This window comes from Monoraphidium neglectum (assembly GCF_000611645.1).
Source record: "Monoraphidium neglectum strain SAG 48.87 unplaced genomic scaffold scaffold06497, whole genome shotgun sequence".
In the NCBI taxonomy this organism is placed as follows: domain Eukaryota; kingdom Viridiplantae; phylum Chlorophyta; class Chlorophyceae; order Sphaeropleales; family Selenastraceae; genus Monoraphidium; species Monoraphidium neglectum.
The window spans coordinates 1,199-2,193 of NW_014007145.1; the positions used below are offsets into that span (position 1 = coordinate 1,199).

General features: G+C 65.4%; 1 protein-coding gene across 1 annotated transcript; it reads right to left on the reverse strand.

Annotated features, from left to right (window-relative positions):
• Positions 1–269: 269 nt before the first annotated feature.
• On the reverse strand, positions 270–869 carry MNEG_16546 (hypothetical protein; the record flags this gene model as incomplete). Its single annotated transcript, XM_014034984.1, has 2 exons — positions 270–451; positions 662–869. 2 exons carry the CDS (start codon positions 867–869, stop codon positions 270–272), a joined length of 390 nt encoding a protein of 129 aa, XP_013890438.1.
• Positions 870–995: the final 126 nt, after the last annotated feature.

Consider the following 995-nt stretch of genomic DNA (forward strand, 5'->3'; position numbering starts at 1 on the left):
GCAGCTGGTCAGTTGTGATTACATGAAAGGCAGGAAACAACGCAACAATACACACCAGGAACAGCAAACCGTCGTGCAGGAAAGGCTGAGACACCAGATACTGCCCTGCAAACCGCGCTCGCACGTGGCTACTCCTCCGACCCTCTTCATCCTGCCGCCGCCGCAGCTGCCGACCGCGCCGGCCCAACAGCCCCCGACCTCACGCTGTGCCAGGCCGGGCGCTGCCGAAACCTTGGAACCTCCGAACAACCAGATCACCAGATCTCAGATCACCGCAGCGAGCTGAAGAAGATCACCGCCACCGCGCCCACCGCCAGCATAACAGGGATGAGGCTGATACCGTAGAGCGTGCCGTAGCCCACCCAGTCCGGCATGAGGTCTGCCAGGGTCTGCGGCTTGTCGCCGGCGCGCGCCTCCTTCCCCATGATGTACGGCTTCACGATCGAATCGGCTGGGGGTCGCAGACGGGAGTGCAGGGGTTGGGGGCGAGTGCAAGGCGTGTTGAGGCATGAAAGTCGTTTGCTGTGCCTTCGCAGGCGAGCATGTATGGATTCTGATGTTCTGTCGAGACACGCCGCCGTCCCTGCGCATGCTCAGCAAACCAAGCCCCCGTCCGCCCCGGCCCCCCGCCACGCACACGCCCGGCCCCTGTGCAACTCACGCCCGGCCTGGCTGAGCGCCGCGTACGCGTCCCGCGCCTCGCCCGCCGCGCCCGGCGCAGCCGCCGCGGCGGCCGGCGCGGCGGCCGGCCGCGCGGGCTCCGTGTCCTGCAGGTATGGCCATGAGGCCATGTCATCGTACAGGCACTTGAGGGCGAGGCGGTCCTTCGGGATGCGGCCGGATGCCACCTCGTCTAGGGCAGCCGCCATCTCGTCGCGCGAGACGCCGCGCTCGTCCTTTGGGGGGCGGGGTGTGAACGGGCGGCGCGAGATGGCTTGAATGCATGCATGTTTTGCGTGTGTATGTATGTATGTATGTATGTATGTATGTATGTA